The 18,926-nt window shown below is 52.4% G+C and overlaps 1 protein-coding gene across 2 annotated transcripts in view; it reads left to right on the top strand.

Moving 5' to 3' along the window:
• The window catches only part of PGAP6 (post-GPI attachment to proteins 6), a 50,205-nt gene that overhangs the window by 27,759 nt on the left and 3,520 nt on the right, over positions 1-18,926 (top strand). For both annotated transcript variants that reach the window (XM_054042057.1, XM_054042058.1), the window contains 6 exons: positions 6,480-6,573; positions 7,443-7,566; positions 9,056-9,192; positions 12,859-13,037; positions 14,439-14,585; positions 18,386-18,502. In XM_054042057.1, the coding sequence (XP_053898032.1) occupies positions 6,480-6,573; positions 7,443-7,566; positions 9,056-9,192; positions 12,859-13,037; positions 14,439-14,585; positions 18,386-18,502 (798 nt within the window). The remainder of the gene's footprint in view (positions 1-6,479; positions 6,574-7,442; positions 7,567-9,055; positions 9,193-12,858; positions 13,038-14,438; positions 14,586-18,385; positions 18,503-18,926) is intronic.

Genomic DNA, 18,926 nt, shown 5'->3' with positions numbered 1-18,926 from the left:
TGAGTTTGGGTCTTGCAAATTAATTGACATATTACACATTCCTGGATTCCGCATCAGTTATGATGAGCTCAGCTGGCTCATCACTACTGCTGCAAAAACTGAAGTAGAAAGACTCCAGGGAGGTATGTTCATTCCAAATGAATTTATACCACTTCATGCTGGTGGAGAGCTTCTCCATGGAGGAGATGATAATATAGACATCAATGTAGAGACCACTGATGGAAAGAACACCTTCCATTCAGTGCCTAGAGTGGTATTTCAAGACCAGTCTACATGTAGTCCAGCATCACAAGAAATATCACTGAAGTGTAGGAAAGAAAAGTCACTTACTCTCTCTGGGCAATCAGTGTTTGAAAAACCTAGAACACGTCCAGAACCAACTTGCCATGAAAAAGTACTGGAGAAAATAAACTCTTGTCACCTACATATGAACGCTGTCTGAGATCTCTCCTTTTGTCTTTTAAGATGACTACCTCGTGATGTCCTGCCAGTACCAGATGCTGCTCCTACTGCTGTTCACACTCAGGTGGTTCCATTTTGGCCTAGTTTCAACCACAAGCTTGCAACAAAAAAGAGCACCTACACAGTAGTTTCATATATACCTATTGTGGAGGCCAAACCAGCTGACATGGCCACAATCTATCCTACAATGCTGAAAAGTAAGGAAATGACAGGGATCAGCAGCTGAGTGCTGTTGCTCAGCAAGTGAAATGGACTGTCCCAAATGAACTTGATACCACTGTAATTTTTCTGGGTGCTTTTCACACCCCGTGCTGCTTTAGTGCATGTACTGGGAAATTTTGGGGAAACAGGATTGCGAGACCTTCTTGTTGATTCTGATGTATATGCAGCTTGTACTGCAGCTCAAATGCTTGTTGGTTAGCAATTCAATCATGCTCTATGTGGCTTGCTTCTAGCATTTGAGGCCCTGAGTGCACTGGAACTTTATTCGTTTGTTCAGTGGTGTGAGCAAGGAAGAGGTGCTCCTATAGTTCCAGCATTTGTCTGGCAAATGTTGGCTGATGCTCAAAAGGTGTCTGAGTCTGAAGATACCGAGTCCTTACAACATGTTGTTAAAGAGATGATGCTGTGACTCAGCCTATGCTACCGCTACTGGAGGCATACTAGATAAGGGAGTATGCCAAGCCTCCTACATTCAAATTCTCGGATCATTTTCTCCAGGTTATACAGATACTACTTCCGAATGTCCATACAGAACGAGAGGATGATTGGAAACTTCACCTATGCTCACACACAGTGTGCAATGCTACCATGTTTTACTGCAGACAGGCCCTGAAGAAGTACATAGTGCCTTTGAATCTGGCATTTGCTTTGTGCCAGACTCCTGGTTCTTTTAGTGAAATTTGGAGGAGTTGTCATCGTCTTTCGTATGGTTGGTGTAGAACAGCAACTACAATTTCATCTGAAGTTGATTGAGCCAAATGGCTACAGCAGGAGTAGCAGAATTTATTGCAATAATGCCTCCTTCATATTTATAAATTGGGCAGTAGGTAGTGATATGTTCGATGGTCTGTTGTGGGGAACCATACTCCCATGCTGGGGAGTCCTTGATTTTTCATTTGTGCATTAGATGTCCACATATACCATGATTGGTTCGGATTCGGTTCAGAGTTGACCAAGATGACCATGGAAGGTCAAACCCAGGAACATTCTGCGTGGGATTTGGCACAAGGTGCTTATTTTTAAAGTCTTGTTTAACCCAATCTGCTTTCCAAGCCTCCTCCTGACCGTAGCCTGATTGCATGAGGCTAAATGAATGTTCCCTGAAAGGCTTGCGGGACTTAAGACATTGTGAGGGGATGTTGTCAAGGTCTTGGTGGATAGGAAGATGTCTGTTTTCCTGGATTTGCTGAGCTTTGCAGAATGTCGCAGCAATTCAGCGTATCGGTGGGGGAGCGATGTTAGAACAGATAGCCATGATGTTGGAGTCGATTTAAGGGTTCCCATGATGCACTGCATCACTGTATTCAGCTGGGTATCCACAAGTCGCCTGTGGCTGCATCTGCTCCATATCAGTGCACAATATTCAGCTACTGAATATACAAGTGCTATTGCAGATCTTCTCAATGCTGATGCATCCCAGGTTGTACTTGCTAGTTTCTGGATTATGTTGGCTCTCGTTTTTACCTTTGCAGCTACCTTCTCAAGATGATCATGGAAGGTGAGGGTGTGGTTGAGTTTCACTCGGCGATATGTTGGAGTGTAATCATGTCGCACATTTTTACCACAGAAACCTACTTTCAGTGTGTTTTTAGCACTTCTATTATCAAGACAAAATGCACTTACTATTGTTTTCCCAAGGTTTGGTATGAGCCTCCATTTCCGGGAGTATTGTTCCATAGTTTGGAGGTCCTCAGTTAATGCTTTCTCATGTCACGCAAGTTTGATACTTTGATTGTCATGGCAAGATCATCTGCATATCCTAATTTTGGAGGCATGTCACTTATGTAAATAGTAAAAAGGGTTGGAGCAAGTACAGAGCCTTGTGGTAACCTGTTTTTTATGGTACAGGGTGAGCTGGTCTTATTACCCAGGTACTCCTGTAGGCATCTGTTACTCAGCATGGTTCACAGCAATTGAAGTGTTTGGTAGCAAGATAAAATTTTAGCAAGTTTCAGCATCAGGCCTTTAATCCATACAGTATCATACGCAGATGACAGGTTGACAAATACTGCACCAGTCTTTAGTTTTTTTTTTTATAGCCGTCTGTGGTGGGGCGATGACTCACCGGCGCAGCGCCTCCTGCTGGTCGTCCTGGAAATTAGCTCTCCAGCATATGGAGCACCCTCTTCAGGCCAGTGTCTCGCCTGCGCTGGCCCCCGTGTCCCTCCTGGACCCCCTGTGCCCCTCTACGTCAGGGTTCTGCCCCCTAGCAATAACCCACAAGCTGGGTCTCCCCACCCAGGGGAACCCCCAACCCTCTATCCCCACCTTGCCTCAGTGGCTACTGTCAGTCACCATCTAGCCCCCGCTCACTGGGGCGACTGCAGTCTATAAACCACTCATCATCAGCAAGAGGGGGTTGGAGCAGCTGCCTCTGCCTATCTCTGCGTTGCCCCTCTTCAGCCCCAGTACCTTTTGTAGGCCTTTAACAAGGCCTGCAGCCTGGGGTTTTACTAGGCTGGAGCTCCCCAGCTCCCTCTGCCCTTCCCCAGCACTGCTCCACCTCAGGTATCCTTCTCAGCTCCCAGGCAGCCCGGTCCTTCTCTCTCAGGAGCTAGAGAGAGAGTCTTCTTGAGCTCCTGGCTCACAGCCCTTTTATAGGACAGCTGTGGCCTGATTGGGGCATGGCCCCAGCTGTGGCTGCTTCCCCAGTCAGCCTAGCTTTTCACAGCCACAGCCCTCTGCAGGGCTGCTTTTATCCCCTGTTCTTCAGGAGTGGGGCAGCCGCCCCACTACACCATCCTCAGCGTGAGTTGTGATTGCCAGAACTTGGTCACAACAACACATTCTGGCTGGAAGCCTGTCTATTCAACAGTAATAATTGGCTCAGTAAAAGGGCATATTCTTTTGAGGCTGATACATTCAAGAATTTATAGGTCATGTATAGTAGAGAAATTGGCCTATAGCTTCCTGCTTCATCAGTGGGCTTTCTAGGCTTTGGAATGGTAATTACCATTTTCTTAGGCCATATTTCAGGGATCTGTACTGTCCTTAAGGTAGCAGACTACAATGTTGCTAGCCATTGAAGTCCTTTAGGATCAAGATGGTGGAGGAATTCTGGCGGAATACCATTAGGGCCTGCAGCCTTCCTTTTTTTCATCGATATCCTCATGTTGCAAGAGACCCATGTTAGTAATAACCAACAGGCTAGCGCTACCGTATCTGTGGATACAACCTAATGACTAGCAATTATCATCCTAAATGTGGTTTGGCAATATACATCAAGGACACAATCACAGATTTGAATATTGTTCCACCAACTGAAGAGGAGACCACATTTACCACAACTATCAAAGTAGGGGAGCTCCACATTACCAATGTCTATAAAGCCCCTAGCATAAGATGGCCAAAACCAGGGTATTCCATGCATCTATGCAGGTGATTTTAATAGTCACCACACTAAGTGGGGCTATAAAACAAATGAAACCGATGGCAAAGATCTCCTGGACTGGATGTGTGCACAAAGACTTACAATGAATTTATATACTAAAACAACGGTCATCATTCCATTCAAGCTGCTGGCAAGAAGGGTACAATCCAGACCTAACATTTGTGTCTAAAGACCAAAGTGATAACACTCTCATCGCATCACATGAATTGGCATTTCTGAACAGCCAACACAGGCCTATAATGATCTATGTAGGCATAGAAATTCCTGTGTTTTTTCCAAAACAGGTACTATGATGGAATTTTGCTACAGCTGATTGAGATGCGTACAAACAGACTGAGAAAACTGTTGCAAGGATTCTGGTGAGACCATAATGGTATCAACATTTTGCAGGGCTCCTGAAAGTAGCAGGAAAGAAGAACATTCCCCGAGGTGTCCGGGAAAAGCACACTCCCTGATGGATGACAGAGTCGCAGGAGTTGCTCCAGCAATACAATCAGACCAGGAGCTATCACACTGCAAAATCCCTGCTATGCTCCCTTGACACAGCAAGATGCCAATGCTGGCTTGTCTGCATGCAAAACCTTGATATTGCACATTCAAGCCGTCGAACCTGGACATTACTGTAACGGGTTGCTAATCCCACAGAGCATTGGCCACCAAAAATCCAGCCAAACTCAATAGCTTCCAAACTGGTAGAGAATACAAAAGGATCATTTGATAAACACACAAGAAGAGAAGTGTATCAACAACTCTACTGGACACTTGCATCAATCTCCCGAGGAGAACCTTCCACTGTAAGCATTGAGAAAGTAAAAGAAGGACTTACCACAATGAAAAAAAGGAATTTGGAGTGACATGGGAACAGAGAAAACGATAATCAAAGACTGAAAAGGCTGCAGTGGGATTGTAGGACTGACAAGAGAGAAGCCAGCTCTTGTCAGACAGACCCTCACAAGACATACCTCGAATGAAAATGCGAAGCACTGAGGAGAAAGAAGTGGCCTAACAAGTCCTTGTGTCTGCACTAGAGAGGAATGAAAAGCATGTTACAGCTCTTGACAACCACATCAGCAACAATATGATAAACCCATTTGACCCTGAATCACATTCAGGGGTGCTTATCCACATATCTACTGGACTGCATGTCATATCAGATGTACAACAGTCTCTACTGAAAATAGCAGTTGTTGGTGAAGAACAAATGGAGAGAATTGTGAGAGGTGCACTTGATTCTGGTAGGACTCATAGCTTCTTCAGTCCCATCAAAAATTTGGCATGTTGGGAAAGCGTGACGGACAAGCCTGAATTTCTACAGCAAGGAAGTGCTCTATGACCAGAGTGAGAGAGAAAAGAAGACCCACAGAAACCTGAATTGCTTGTGCCTCAGTATAGCCATCAGAAAGGACAAGTCACTGGCAAAATTCCCACCATGTGTGGACAGTTTTGAAGAGCATGTCAAAAGAGCATCTTGTCAAACAAAGATTTGGATATCTTCACACAAAGGGAAACCAGCTTTGGGTCACTATTGCAACATGGCTGGAAAAATGTGGATGATGAACTACTTCCTGTATTCTTCAAGGGCCCAGTGGCATCTGAGCTTCTATAAGACCTTATCTGTGCTGCACCCCCTGTTGTTACAGGCACAATCAGTTATGTCCACACAATCTTCCCTGCACAGAACTGTGTACGAGCCAAGGCAATGAAGACTGTAGTAACCCATGTGCTCTCGACACAGATCGTAATGATGAACAAGATGGCAGTGTTGACTAGAAATATCACCAATACTATTACATTTCAATGACACCTGTAGAAATGTATTAGATTTTGTTTTACCCTTTGGATTGCTGTGATGCTTTTGAGTCACAAAGAAATCCAATTTTATGTCTTGAAATGATACCTAAAGTCGTTAAACTAACAGAAACAAATGGAAATATTTCAAAGTGGTCATGTTAACTTGCTGATGATGTCATCCCTGTTTCTGTGGTAACAGCACCACGTGACAGATCCACACTATATCTCATCTTAAAGCAGACATAATAAGCTTTCAAATGATGTACAATGTGCACATGTGTAGAGCGGGAACATTAAGTCAGCAAAATCACTGGTGTCTGCCATTCGCCTATAAGTCTCTTTGGTAGAGTCACTACTAGTGCCCCAGCCTGGCTTGCCCAGAGAGCAGTGAAGTGTTGCCAGATGGGTTTGTTCTACAATCCCCGATGCCAAACGGTCTGTTTGAGGGATGTGGAGAGGTATGAAATGATATAGCTGGGAAATGTTGTGGGGAGGGGTGGGTATCAGCATGAGGCAGGGGGTGGTGGAAATGTGTGGTGTGTTGGGCAGAGTAACTTTAGGAGGAGGGGTCAGCTCAATGTTTTTTCAGATCTTGTGTGTTTTATTTCCTCAGACTTCCCTGAGCATAGGCAATGCTAGTGTGTTCGCGTGCATGAGTGCTGCCTCTCCAGTGCTGACCCTCAATACCACACAGAACTGCAGCACAGGTACGGGCATCGCTGGCACCCACCTCTGGGCTCTGCTGGTATTCCTGGTGTAACATTTGGGTTCTGGCAGCATGGTCTCATGGCTGGTGCTGGAGCCTGGCAGCACTTCAGTTCCTGTTTGATAGTGATGGTCTGTTTCAGCCTGAACCATCCTCTCCAAACCTTGCCCCCTGGTTATAAAGGGTCCCTGTGGAAGAAGCTGCCTGTGCTAGCGAGATAAGGGGGAGATGCTGTTGCCACTTCTGCTGCCCAGCCTCCTGCTGGTGGAATGGGTGTAGTTGCTATGCTGGGGATCTCTGGACTTTGTTCAGTGGAGCTGAGGGAACCATCAAGATTCCGCTTACACTGTGGAGCACGGAGCGCCACGGGAGTTAGCTGTGGTGGGAGCACTGGTGCAGCGAGTAGCCGGCTGCTGGTGGTGATTTAAGCCCTTACTCATCCTGCTGTGAGCAGGGTAACATCACACGGTGTCATACAGCGGAGACCGCCCCGGGCCAGCCTCACCTGGGCTCCCAGTGCTGCAAGGACCAGTGGAGCTGAACCAGTGGGTATCTTTGGACACTGTCCCTAGTGGGGATGGGGGCTTGGAGAGTGCTGAGGTATAGGGTCTGGGCTTTTCCCATTACCCCTAATCCCTGGTCATGAGGGCTGGCTACCTGGTGTGCTCTGATCTCAGGAGGGCCAATTGTGGAGAGATCAGGCTGATGTGGTATGTATCTCCAACTGCTCCACAGCTCAGGGGATTGGTCTCAGCCTGGTATTTCTATGGGTCTTGTCTCTTTCCCTTCTCCACCCGCCAAAGCTCTGGAGCCCATGGGAGTTCTTAGCCATGTCATGTAACTAATGGCAAACACCCTTTTTCTCTGAAGCTTTTTTCCAGGGCTACCCTCTGAACGTGACTGGGTCCTCCACAGAAGCAACGCTGATTATTCCCTACCCAGAGACTGACAACTGGTTCCTTTCCCTGCAGCTCATCTGCCCATGGGGCCAGGGGTGAGTGTGTGATGGCTGGCCAGGAGCTCCCCTCGACAAACGCCACCACACAGACAAACTGGCACCAGGAAGCCACTGGCACGAAGCCCCTTTGCTCTCACCTGGAGGAGGCAGTGGTGGAGGCTCGTGCTGGCTTGCATTCTTTGCTCTCACCTGGAGGCTGGCTTTCACCCGACAGGTGCTGCAAACGGCCATGCTGTAAATGAAAGTAAAACTGCTGTCCTACAGCTCCGCAGGGGCCTCTGCAGCCTTAAGCTGAGAGCATTTCTCTATTGTTTGAGACCTGCAGAGGCCGAAGTCACTGTCTCTTCACTGAGAGTTGGACAATGCAGCTGCAGGCCAGGAATATCCAATCACCATCAAATAAAGTCTGCCCCAGGGATAGCTCATTGGTTTGAGCATTGGCCTGCTAAACCCAGGGTTGTGAGTTCAATCCTTGAGGAGGCCACTTAGGGATCTGGGGCAAAATCAGTACTTGGTCCTGCTAGTGAATGCAGGGGGCTGGACTCAATGATCTTTCAAGGTCCCTTCCAGTTCTAGGAGATAGGTTATCTCCATTAATTTACAGCTCCTGGCTGGAACCTGCTGCCTCCTGCCAGCCCAGGTCCCATCCATACAGGTTTCCAAACCTGGGGGCCTGAATCTGTATTTAAACGCTTTGGCCAAGGTACTCAAGAACCCATTCGGGCCAGTGAGCAGGTCACTAAGCATCAGCCAGGCCAGAACCCTCCCACATGTCCCATGTCTATGGCAACGGAAGAGAAACCCCCATGGGATGCCCCCCACCCTCACTCCGAGTGCTCCATGCCACTCCCACTGTGCTTCTGTGGGTGACAACAGGAGGTGGTTTGAGGTAGGAGGTATCTGGGTTGGGGCCGTGCTGGAATGTTTACATCCATCTCGCATGCTGCCGGGGGCTGGGTGGCAGCATCCTTCTCAGAGACATTTCAGAGGAGACTGTCCAGAGCCCTCAAAAGTACTGGGTTCCCTGGGCAGGGGGCAGGAGGGACAGGCCAGCTGGGGGGGTCAGGCTCTTCCATGATACCCGGGGGGAGGTTTCTCTAACCTGCTAGTTCTGAGGAGCCCCCACAAACACCCTCCCCATACCCATTTATCTATGAGGCTATGGAGGCCTTGGCACACCACTTTGGTACTGTTATGGCTGCTCTGTAGAATGCAGCAGGGGAAGGGTTGGCTCCCCAAAGAGGTGCCCGCTGTCCGCAGCTTTCCTCCAGCCCCTGGAGAGGGGCAAGTCTATCAGTGGAGATCAGGTCACTGGCAGCGCAGCACAAAGAGCCCAGCACACTGAATGGGGGGACTGCCAGGGTGACATCAGCCCCAGGATCTCCTGGCCCCAGTGCAGGGAGGGGCTCCAAGCTGTGTACTAGCCCTTGGTTACCTGGGGGAGGGGATCAAAGTACGTTCTGTTGGCAGCAGGTGACTCTGCACATTCAGGCTCATCTGACAGTCAAATCTCCTCTGGCTGCAGAGAATGTAACAAAGCGAAAGCCAAAGTGACCGTCTCCACATACCTCGCCCCCTGCTTTGACGACTGTGGAACATATGGACAGTGCAGTCTTCTGAGAAGACATGGCTACCTCTACGCCGGCTGCAGCTGTAAAGCTGGTGAGTCCCCTCTCTCTCCGGAGCCTGGGCTAGCTTCCGGCAGGCCTGCAAATCCACCCTGAGGCAAAACTTCCCGTTTCCTGTGTAGGGACTCTGATGTGCAGGCAATGGAGTCCAGGGGCTCCAAGAGCTGGAGAGTGTAGGGTGAAACCATAGCACCCCATGCAGCCCCTGCACAGGCAATGCTCAGAGACCCCCGTGCTAGTGAGGAGCACTGGAATAGACCACCTGCAGTGACCACAGCCACCTCCAGCTTGGAACACTTGGGGAAGGGCCCTCTGGCTGCAGCGCTTGCTGCTATAGGCCCAACTTCCCCTTTCTTATGAAAGTAGCTCCAAGACCGTGATCTTCCAGTGGCATCACTAAAGGACAGCAATGCAGGCACTCCTGGGCCAGGCTACTGGCAGTGAGACGACAGGCCTCTCACCCTTAGGAATGTAGTGATCCACAAAGTGCTCCTACATGTTTCTTGGCTTTGCGAGCCATGAGTCTGTATCAAATAGAAAATAGCCCAAGGAAGATGCAGGATGACTTGGCTGGTTGCCTGTATGTGTTAGGCCCCATGCAGCCATCGGGGGGTGCCTGTTCCCTGACTCTTGCAACATGTCTAAGAGTTACAGTGTGGATGGGATAGAGCCATGTCCCTGTAGACCTTAGCCCAGTTCCTGAGACATGGTTAGGTCCTATCTACCTACACTATTCATTGTATTATGATGAGGTCAGCACTTAGAATTCACAGATGGGCTTCTAGACTTTCCTCCTAAATTGCAGAGCTGGGTGAACCCCTCCAAGTCTTTTCTGAAAACACGCAGGCACATCAAACCCAGCATTTTGCACTTCTTGGACCTTTCCACGAGTGTCCTAGCAGGGCCAATGAATACTGGAGAGTGTTGGCAGGAGCTCTGCAATTCCTAACTGAACATTCACCCTACAAACCTGTTCTGGAGAGCAACACCCATCCAGTCAATCAACAGAACTGGCATCCAATCAGAACTAACCCACAATCCTGGACCTGGGACTCTCAATGGCTCAGAGCAAGTGGCTGGCCAACCCACTGCAGTCTGGGGTTTCACAGTAATTACTTAACATATCCTTCCAGCTTTGCACAAACTTGAGAAAATCGTTAGCTCCTCACAGACACAGAGGTGAAATTTGCCCAAAACTCCTGGCTGTCTTCAAATTCCAGCCAGTTGCTTCCTGGCTATTTGGCTGCAGCCATGTGGCCCTAGAGCGAGAACGCAGCCTCCTCTGTAAACTGTGGTGTTGGTTTTCAATCCTGGTTCTCTGACTTTGTAGGAATCTCCCTGTAGTCGGTCCTAGCCGGGGCTCGACCCTTCTGGACAGGAGGGGAGCCACACCGACTCACTGCTGTGGGAACAAGTAGTCAGTTAGTCCCGGAACTCCGGCTCTTTAGTGCAGAGTCGGAGCAGCCACAGTTAAAGCTCAGGCCCTTGACTGCAGGGGCTGAGCGAGCAAAGAGTTCAAAGCCCAGGCCCTGGATCAGGGCGGGGCGAACACGGTTGGCTCAGGCCCGGGTTTGCAGGGGCTGAGCGAGGAAACAGTTCAAAGCCCCGGCCCTGGATCAGGGCGGGGCCAACACAGTTAAGCTCAGGCCCTTGTTGGCAGGGGCTGAGCGAGTAAACAGTTCAGAGCCCAGGCCCTGGATCAGGGCGGGGCCAACACAGGTAAGCTCAGGCCCTTGTTTGCAGGGGCTGAGCGAGCAAATAGTTCAGAGGCCAGGCCCTGGATCAGGGCGGGCCAACACAGGTAAGCTCAGGCCCTTGTTTGCAGGGGCTGAGCGAGCAAATAGTTCAGAGGCCAGGCCCTGGATCAGGGCGGGCCAACACAGGTAAGCTCAGGCCCTTGTTTGCAGGGGCTGAGCGAGCAAATAGTTCAGAGGCCAGGCCCTGGATCAGGGCGGGGCAAACACAGTTAGGCTCAGGCCCTTGTTGCAGGGGCTGAGCGAGCAAATAGTTCAGAGCCCAGGCCCTGGAGCAGGGCGGGGCAAACACAGTTAGGCTCAGGCCCTTGTTGCAGGGGCTGAGCGAGCAAATAGTTCAAAGCCCAGGCCCTGGATCAGGGCGGGGCAAACACAGTAAGGCTCAGGCCCTTGTTGCAGGGGCTGAGCGAGCAAATAGTTCAAAGCCCAGGCTTGCTGTAGCCGAGCGTTGGGTGAGGGGGATGCCTGCCACCCGTGAGTGGGGGTGGCAGGGGGGAACGCAGGCCCACCCACTCCACTGCGTTCCAGCCCGGGGCCCTAACAGCGGTTGCTGCCGCTGCTGGTCAGTGGGGTATCCAGACCGCAACACACTGACATAGGCTCACATTCAGTTGCAGCCGGACCGGGGTCGGCTATCCCCGGGCCACTTCCGTGATCCCCCTCAGATCCTACCTCGCTCGTCGCGCCGGGCTCAGGCCAGTCCACCTGCATGGGCTCCTCTGGGCCGGGGCTCGGTGGCAGGTCCGGTAGCTCTGCCGGGAAGTCAGGCCAACGGTCCCCAGGCGGCTCCTCTGGGTAGCAGCAGGGGCGGAGGGGTTCGGGTCCAGTCTCACCCTCAGGGTTAGTGGGGTCCGGTTCCCAGGGGTTCTCCCAGTGGCGGGCGTGAGCGGGCTCCGGCGGCTCCTCTTCGTAGCGGGCCCGGGGTAGCTCAGGCCAGCCAGGGTCCAAGCCCCGGTCTTCAACGGTCTCCTGGGCAGGAGCTCCCGGCCGCACGTCTGCTCCCTGCGGTGGCTGGGCTCCAACTGAGCTCTGGCGGCCGGCCTTTATACTTCCTGTCCCGCCCCTTGACTTCCGGGGGGCGGGGACAGGCGGTGGTGGTCCCACCCACTCTGGTGCCGGCACGTGGGCTCCCTCTTCTGGACAGGAGGGGAGCCACACCGACTCACTACACTCCCCTTTTGAGCCCCCACCCACTGGAGAGCATCATGCCCCAAGCCACTGATCACCATGTCTGAAAAATAGCTTAACAAGTAGGGAATGCCTGTTGAGTCACCCTGGAGATGGAGAGAGCCCTGGAGGAGGGAGGGATTGACAGACTCTGTGCAGCCCATCGACCGCTGATAGCCCCCACTGTACAGGAGTAGTATGGAAACCTCTCCAAAATAAAGGTTAGGCTCTGTTGGGATGTTCCCCAGGTTTTGGGGTCTGGGCCAGTGCCAGTGTAAATTGGAGACCGCACCCCTCCTGGGGCTGGCACATCACTGTGTGCTGAGAGCAGGCGTGTCACTGGCTGAAGGTTTCAGATGGGCAGTTGGAGCCATGTTACCTGGGACCCTTGGCTAAGCACCAGGAGCAGGAAGGGGTGTAGTGTCCATTTGTCTCTTGTTACTGTGGATTTGACCAGCCGACGCACATTGCCTATTGGAATCACTGTGACCCCAGCACAGGAATCCTTCCCGAAGGTGCAGTCTGCCCCATTCCCTGCCAAGCTAAGCTGCTGCAACAGAGCCTGGGGTTGCAGGAGCAGGGGAATAGGCAGATGGCTAATGCAGCAAGTGCATTTGGTCACCCACAGGATATGGAGAGAGGAGATTGAGAGGGATGTGGAATTTGTCACATGTGGGGATGGATTGTGTGCGCCTTTGCTAGGGAATCCTTGGACAGCTGTTGGTATGTTATGGAGCCCTGGAGATGTGCCATTGTAACCTCCCTCTGCTGTGTGCCAGGTTGGGGTGGATGGAGCTGCACTGATAACACTAAAGCCCAGTCTGTCGGCTCACAGAATCTGGCCACCCTTCTTCTCACGCTCAGTAACCTCATGTTCCTGCCAGCCATTGCAGTTGCTCTGTATCGCTACTACCTGGTGGAAGCCTCTGTTTACACCTACACCATGTTCTTCTCCACGGTAAGTCATGTCTGTTCGCTCTGCCACCCAGCAGCAAGTTGGTGTGAGGTGCTGGGCCCTCCCCAGAGGCTATAACCACTCCACTACCCACACCCTCAAATTGACTGCTCCTGTAGCCCGCTTCTCTGTACCTGAGAGGGAGAGGCTTAGTAGGGAGGGTGCTCTCTTCCTATAGCCCCCACAGTTCTTGGGAACGCTCACTGCCATCAGCCGGGCACCACCAGTGGAGAACAGACCCGTTAAAACACACATGCCCGGCCCCATGTGAACCCTTTGCCCGTGCTGGTGAACCTGACAGGGCTGCCGCTCCGTCCGAAACTTGGCATGAAAAACATCCTCATCAGCCTGCCTCCTTCCAATGTCATGTTAGCGTCCCAGCCGGAGCCTGATCAATGGGAACCATGGGAGAGCTTTGCGGGGGTGGGGTGCTTGTCTTGTATGTTAATTACCCTGTCTCCCAGTGAGATCCATTCTCTCTAAGACTGGGTGCACCCCTCTGTGGGGCCTGAGGCAGACATGGACCATGCAGGCCAGGGGGGAGGCAGCCACAGTGCGCTCAGTGAAAGCTCACACTCTGGCTAGCTGGGATAGTGGCCTGGAGCCTGGACCTTCCACATAGCCTATGAGAGGGATCATAAGGGATCATATCTAAAGTATGACACGTCTAGTACCAGAACAGCCCCTCCACTCCCCCACAGCAGATTGGGACGGGAGCCTTGGGGAATACACCCAGTGCTGTTCCTAGTTCCTCCCGCACTGAGTGCAGGAAACCCAACAAGCCAATGAGGCAACTGAATCTCTGCAAGGAGGCGAAGGGCAGGCATTAGTCATGACTGAGCAGGGCAGCAAGGAGGTCTGCAGAAGGGGAATGAGGGTGTGGGGTGCTGCTACTATGACTTGAAACAGAGCAGTCTCCAAAGAACAAAATTGCCCAGCCTCCCCTCCCTCCGCCCGATTCTTGGGCCCTATGGGTGAACTGCAGAGCAAAACCGCCACTGCCTTCAAAACCTGTTTGCTTTGCAGCAATTTTACACTAGAAACATCAGGTGCTCCCTTTCCCCTCTCAGCCGGGGAACCCTTGGCAAGATCTCGGGGACGTGAATAGGGATGTCACATGAGACTGATCTGTCCCAGACACTTGCAGATGGGCTGCTGAGTCTGTTGAGAAACCAACGTTTCCTTCCCCTCAGCCCTTGGCAGGCCTGTCACCAACAAATACAGTTCAAAAGCAGATGCTCTCCGTGCCTGCAACAAGGCACCAGGAGACCCTCCCTGCAGGTACTCGTAGCTCCAGGGCTGAGCCTTTTGTATTTGTCTACCAACTCCGTCCAAAAAGGAGCTTGGCCATGCAAGCATGTCGGCCTTCTGCTGCACTTGGCTCTTCTTGTTCCCTGCCTCTAGTTCTACCATGCGTGTGACCAGCCAGGAGTTGCTGTGATGTGCATCATGGATTACGACACTCTGCAGTACTGCGACTTCCTGGGCTCCGTAGTCGCCATTTGGGTGACGATCCTGTGTATGGCCCGAGTGAAGAAAATCTTAAAATATGTGAGTAACTGGCATTCGCTGCACAAAGCATCAGTCACCCTGCAACATGAAACACTCAAGGATCAGCACAACGGCTGTTATTCTGCTCTTAATTCCACAGTCTACCGGCCAGTCCAACCCATCTCCTACAGCCGTAGACTCTCCATTCCCGTTATCGCACAAGGAAGGGTTCTCCTGTAATGTGTACATATGATTCAAAGGCCTGCCCTATAGAAAAGGGAATCTGTTTCACAAGATTAGTTTAGTTTAAAAGCCAGTGCAACATTTTTAATACAGACAAGCACTACGGCTGCATGTTAACTGCAACACTGGCATTTCCTGGCTTCCTGAGCACTGGGCCATGCATAGGGTTACCATACGTCCGTTTTTTCCCGGACATGTCCGGCTTTTCAGCACTCAAACCCCTGTCCGGGGGGAATTGCCAAAAAGCTGAACATGTCCGGGAAAATGCCCGCCAGGCACTTCCCCTCCCACGGCGGCTCTGCTCCTCCCCTGACTCTTGGGCTCTGTTTAAGAGCTGAGCTGCCCGAGCGCTATGGGCTTCAGGCAGCCCCCTTGCCTCCGGACCCTGCGCTGCCGGCCGGGCACTTCCCCTCCCGGGCTCCGGCGGCGCAGGGTCCGGAGGCATGGGGGCTGCCCGAAGCCGGTAGCACTGGGGCAGCTCAGCTCTTAAACAGAGCCCAACAGTCAGGGGAGGAGCAGAGCCTCCGGCCGCGGCGGCTCTGCTCCTCCCCGACTCTTCAGCTCTGTTTAAGAGCCGGGCTGCCCGAGCACTATGGGCTTTGGGCAGCCCCCATGCCTCCGGCCGCGACGGCTCTGCTCCTCCCCTGACTCTTCGGCTCTGTTTAAGAGCCGGGCTGCCCGAGCGCTACGGGCTTTGGGCAGCCCCCATGCCTCCGGACCCTGCGCCGCCGGAGCCCGGGAGGGGAAGTGCCCGGCTGGGGGCGCAGGGTCTGGAGGCAAGGGGGCTGCCCGAAGCCCAAGCGCTACCGGCTTCACGGTTTGCTGGGCAGCCTCCAGACCCTGCGCCCCTGGCTGGGCGCTTCCCCGCCCGGGCTCCAGCTGCGCTGGGGAAGCGCCGTCCGGGGGCGCAGGGTCTGAGGGCTGCCCGGCAAACCGTGAAGCTGGTAGCGCTCGGGCAGCCCTTTCCACGTGGCTGGGAGTGGGAAGGAGGAGGGGGCGGAGTTAGGGTGGGGTTGGGGCGGGGAAGGGGTGGAGTTGGGGCGGGCTGGGGGTGGGGAAATGGGCGGGGCCAGGACCCCCTGGAGGGTCCTCTTTTTTTTATTTGTTAAGTATGGTAACCCTAGCCATGCAGCCTGCACCCTGTATCAGTGTTGTGGGGTTGGCCTTTTGCATTTAAATTTCTAGGAGATTTTGAGAGAGCCCTATTTCCATAACTAACTGGTCCAAGTGAGCAAAGGTTACTGTGCTCTTGGGGCCCAAGCCAAAGGCCGCTGTAGTTGGTGGATAGATTCCAGTGACTTCACTGGGCTTTGGATCAGGCCAGGGGTGACATAGCAGCACATGGCTTGCCAAAGGCTGACTAGTATTGCAGGCTCCATGCCCGCTGTTGTGTGCTGCTCTGCGCCCTTGTACCTGTGTCAGTGGCCCCTGGGATTCTAAATGTTCATAAATGTAAAAGCCCTGAATGTCCTTGGTATTTGGCTTGATGTCTGTTAAGGCAACCCAGGGCCCTTGGCACAGCCCCACTCGGGGTGCCGGTCCCCTATGGCCCTACCATCCTGCTTGGGGTGGCGGGGGTGCCACATGAGCCAGCTGGGCTAATGGGGACAGCTGCTACTTCTCTTCGGGGAGACTGGGCCTCCCCATTCCTTGACCATGGCTCAGGCAGGCTGGAGTCTGTCTGTGTGGGGGCCCTGCCAGTGCTACCCAAGCAGAGCTGTGCTGGGATGGTGGAAAACGGGACCTTCCCCACACAGAGTCCTCAGCTGCGCCAGTATTGGGCCCTCCAGAGCTGGTTTGAGTCAAACTCCTAGAGATGAATAGGAGTTTATCGCCCTCTCAGCCCCTGGTCTCATGCTCCCTGCAGACCCTGAAGCAATAGCTCTGAGACAGATGAATTGCCCCATTCATTTCAGTAGGGTGGGGCCTAATGATTGATTACTCAAATATCCACATTGTGAGCATGCAGAAAGACAAGGGCTGACAGGGTTAGGTAGGTCTGCGCTCGGGTACTGCCTGCCCTCTCGCTCAGCTGGGTCAAGCTGGGAGAGGCCAACACGCCTGCTCAGTTTAACCCCTCCATCCCACTTGTTGGTGGAACCACCCGGCCTCTCCAAGCAAAGAACCAGACCTGGGATCTGTCTTCTGAAGTGGGAAAATGGCATTTTTTCATCCATTTAAAAAAACACTTTTCTAAAATGGCTGAAGGGATTTTAATTCAACTTCCAAACAAATTCTCCATGCAGCAGTGACTCGGCGAATGAATGTGCAACTGAATGTGTGGCTAAGTTAGGACTGCAAATCCTGGGCAGTCTGTGAATGGTACTGACCCACCAGGACCATTGTGATTCCTATCCTGACACCCACCCAACTAGCAGAGTAGGGAGAGGGCAAGTTTCCTCCTGCCCTGGTCCTTCAGAGATCAGTTTTAACTGAAGAACCCAGGGGAATGTCGAGGCTGAGACCTGCGGTGCAGGAAGTTGCTTGTCACAACTGACTGAGACTGGCTGTTTAACCATTTCTTTTCCTGCTGACCCCAGAGCGCAAAGCTGGGCTGTTGTGAAAGCAAAGGGTTGGGGGGTAGGAGAGCTGGGTTCTGGTCCTGACTCTGCCGCTGATGGGCTGCGTGACCTGGGCCAAGGCATGTTCCAAAGTGGCCCAGGGTTTTACGTGCCCGGTGTGAGATGCTTGGCCTGACTCAGAGCCAGAGTGCCTTCACCCTGCTGGGTGCAGATGAGGGGGCTCGGGACTTCAGGCAGGCCCAGTGTCTCAGGCTCACTGGCCACTTAACCCCTCGGCGGTGTCATTTCTCCATGTGTCAAATTAGAGAATGAGTTCTTTGGGGCAAAGCCTGCATTATATTCTGTGTTTGTGCAGCACCCAGAGCCTGACTAGGGCCTGTGTGTAGGGTGACCATATGTCCCGATTTTATAGGGACAGTCCCAATTTTTGGGTCTTTTTCTTATATAGGCTTCTATTACCCCGCACCCCATCCCGATTTTTCACACTTCCTGTCTAGTCACCGTACGTGTGTGCTGCTGCAATACATTCAGCCGAATCTTCCCCTCCCGACTGGATCCGTTCCCCCTCGCCCCTTTGTGCCATCCCCCTCAGTTAGCTGTAGACCGTCACGCGTCTCCTTTATTCGCCCTCACTGAGCCAAACTGTAATCTCTCCTCAGAACTTGGCTCCTGCAGCTTCCCGACTATTTGTGTTGGGGAAGCACTGTGGAGCCCAGCCTGGGCCAGGGCCTGCTGTGTAAAAACACAACACCAAGACCGTCCCTGCCCCAAAGAGCTTTTCTGTTGCTCTTCTCTGACCCTCTCCAGTTTCTCAGCATCACGGTGTGCTCAGCACTGAACCTGCTGTTCCAGAGCCACATTGGCAGGGCAAGTGTGGCGCTTCTGTCTGTCCAGGTGGCATTTTTTATGCTGCGCTGTTGTATCCCATCCAGATTCCGGCGCCTCTCTGCAGGATTCTCCCTTCCAGGGACCCTGCATTTGAGTTAGGACATTGGCAGCCACAGGAGCCAAGTGACTACAGTGCGCTGCACAGCACTGCAAGGTAGTCTGGTAGATACGTTCCTGATGTCAGTGTTGTCCTCTTGTCTTGCTTAGGTTCTCTTTGTGCTGGGGACCCTGTTAATTGCCATGTCCCTGCAGCTGGACCGCAGAGGGATTTGGAACATGATGGGCCCCTGTCTTTTTGCTCTCATCATCATGATCATGGCATGGGTAAGTGACTGCTGGGCTGGGGCTGTGCTCCATTTGTTACTGCTTTCAGAAACATATTTTTAACAAGGTGGAATCTGGGAGGAGCTGCCACAGTGGCTGAGTGGGATGAGATCCCTGACTGCCCCAATGAGCAGGCCTCAGGCAGCCTCCCCTCCGCCCATGGATCAGGGTGACCTGGGGATGCACTGACCCTGGTAAAGGTGAAGGCTTAGGTGCTTTCAACTTCTGTCTCTTCCTTAACTTGTTGCCACAAGTTAACTGAGGAATTCCCAGGTTACCAATCTCAGCCTGGCCCGGCCCAGCTGCTCTGGCAGCTCTAATTCACCAACACGTCTCATGGCTGAACTGTGATTGCTGGCTACATATGTGCTCTGGGCCTTTAAAGGTACAGCGACTGTGACTTGGGCATTGCTAACTCCATGTG

The sequence above is a fragment of the Malaclemys terrapin genome, chromosome 10 (assembly GCF_027887155.1).
Source record: "Malaclemys terrapin pileata isolate rMalTer1 chromosome 10, rMalTer1.hap1, whole genome shotgun sequence".
Taxonomy (NCBI): Eukaryota; Metazoa; Chordata; order Testudines; family Emydidae; genus Malaclemys; species Malaclemys terrapin.
The sequence above is the reverse complement of the archived record's forward strand: the minus strand, read 5'-3'. Positions and strand labels throughout refer to the sequence as shown.